This window comes from Austrofundulus limnaeus, unplaced genomic scaffold, assembly GCF_001266775.1.
Source record: "Austrofundulus limnaeus strain Quisiro unplaced genomic scaffold, Austrofundulus_limnaeus-1.0 Scaffold452, whole genome shotgun sequence".
Lineage (NCBI taxonomy): Eukaryota > Metazoa > Chordata > Actinopteri > Cyprinodontiformes > Rivulidae > Austrofundulus > Austrofundulus limnaeus.
In genome coordinates this window covers 281,001-282,973 of record NW_013952854.1, presented here as the reverse complement: position 1 = coordinate 282,973, position 1,973 = coordinate 281,001, and the positions used below count along the sequence as shown (strand labels likewise).

Sequence of the window (1,973 nt, the reverse complement as noted above, 5' to 3'; positions counted from 1 at the left end):
GTCCCCAATCTTACTGGCTAACATCAACGGGTCAAACTCATTACACAGGAATCCAGCATTTGAATACAAATTCTTGTTAATAAATGTTCAAAAACACAATAGTCACTAAAGTTTTTAAAAATGTGTTTAATTGTTTAATATGAAACGGTCGAATTAATGGTTGAATTAATGTATTAAATGATTTATTATATACATATGTGTACAATGTAAAAGAGGGTTTACTATTATAAATATTATTTGTACTTTTGCAGCTGGTTGTTCTTTTGAAGACTCGATACGCAGATACAATAAAACATTTTTACGTATTAGTGTATGAATAATGCACGATAAAAAGAAAAGGCATATGCACTTTTCTTTGAAAGAAAAAAACATAATAATGACCGTTTCATTCTTCTTTAGAAAACCATGATATACTGTATCTGTTCATTCTTGTCACTGAAGCTGGTTTGCCATTTTATTTGTTGTGACAAGTAAAACATGATGAGTGAGGGCATTGCATAATTCTGTGGAAATGTGTCAACACTTCATAGGAACAGCAATGAGGAAGTACATTTACAGAAAAAAGCAAGAGCTCTGTCTTACAGCTGAATGTTGTGGCTTGTTTGTTACGTCCAGTAAGTCAGCTCAAAGATCTATTATCCTTTCAAAAGTAACTGATAGATAAATATGCTGTTTTCACTCTTCCAGTAAAAATTCGGTGTATAAGATCTGTAGGTAGGTCTTGAATCTTACATGGACATGAAATGATCAAAAATTCACATTTTTTCAGTATTTACAGTTAAAAAAAAACAATTTTCAATGAATGTAAAAAACAAAATGAACATGACATGACGCAAATACACTGTAGCATCTGAATAGGACTTGAAGCATTTGTAAAAGCACAGTATGTTTCAAAACAAATGTTTTGACTTGACTTACTAAGAAGTGAAAAAAACTGGACCGCAGTTTCCTGATTTCACAGCAAATCCAGAAACCAAATCGAACTAAATACCGTGATAGTCGCTGATCACTTCTATAGTCTTGCCAGCAGATGTCATTGGGAGAAAAGGCAGCAGAAGCCCAGGCTGACACTGTGCATTCTGGGTATTATTAATGAAACCTGGAGTGAAGGGGCTGAAGTTGGGCTGGGGGATCTTGTTGAACGTTTCTTCTGGATACTTCTTTAAAAGATGCTCGAAACTAGCATTTATCTTTTGTAAAAGCAGAGCATCAGGCTGCTCCACTTTAYTTGGAACTGGCTGGAAATCAGTTCTCTCGGGAAGAAAACTGGGGGAATTATTGGGMAAACAGCCGTAGAAGGGGTTTTCATGTTTGAAAGCTTTMTCGCAGCACATCTCAAACCCTTTAGGGCCAGTCTTCAGCTCRCCAGAGGTGGTTGTGTTGGTGTGACCGAAGGTAYCGTGTGAAGCTCTGTGAGGACATGYGTCACACCRCTGATGTGGCATTTCTGTTGGCACGAGAGATGAAGCATCTTGTTGTGCAGGAAGSAGATGAGCCTGTCGGTCAGGATTGTTCACCATGTCGCTCGTGTTAGGAGAGCACACACAGCCAGAAAACCTTTCAGTCTGCGATTGCACTTCCAAACTATCCGTCTTCCTCTGACCAGAACAGTTTGGTAAAAGCAGAGAATAGGTCTKATTGAAAATGTCGCTTGATCSAGAATTGTTTTTATTTTTCAGTTCCTGCGAGCAGCCGGACTCTTGATTAGCTACTAGAATTTCAGGAAAAAGTAGCTTCTTTGACCTGAAGAGAGACAAACACTTACTTTAAATACAATTCACACTGTARAGGAAATGCAYTTACAAATGTGTTTGTGCAGTCATACTAACATTTCTTCCTCTGTAACACAGACAGATATTTCAATCGGTGGAATCATGGTTATCACCTGAAACAAAAAAACATTACATGATGAAATCATCCTGCAGAATGGAGCCATTTTTACACACAGTGAAACAAAACTGTATATATATACA

General features: G+C 37.1%; 1 protein-coding gene across 2 annotated transcripts in view; it reads right to left on the bottom strand.

Annotated features, from left to right (window-relative positions):
- Positions 1-106: 106 nt before the first annotated feature.
- LOC106529565 (uncharacterized) overlaps positions 107-1,973 on the bottom strand; it is a gene marked incomplete in the record, with an annotated part of 14,829 nt that continues 12,962 nt past the window's right edge. Inside the window, 2 exon segments of one of the 2 annotated variants that reach the window (XM_014025031.1) lie at positions 107-1,743; positions 1,830-1,885. In XM_014025031.1, coding sequence (XP_013880485.1) covers positions 984-1,743; positions 1,830-1,885 — 816 coding nt within the window. 2 annotated transcript variants of the gene reach the window in all.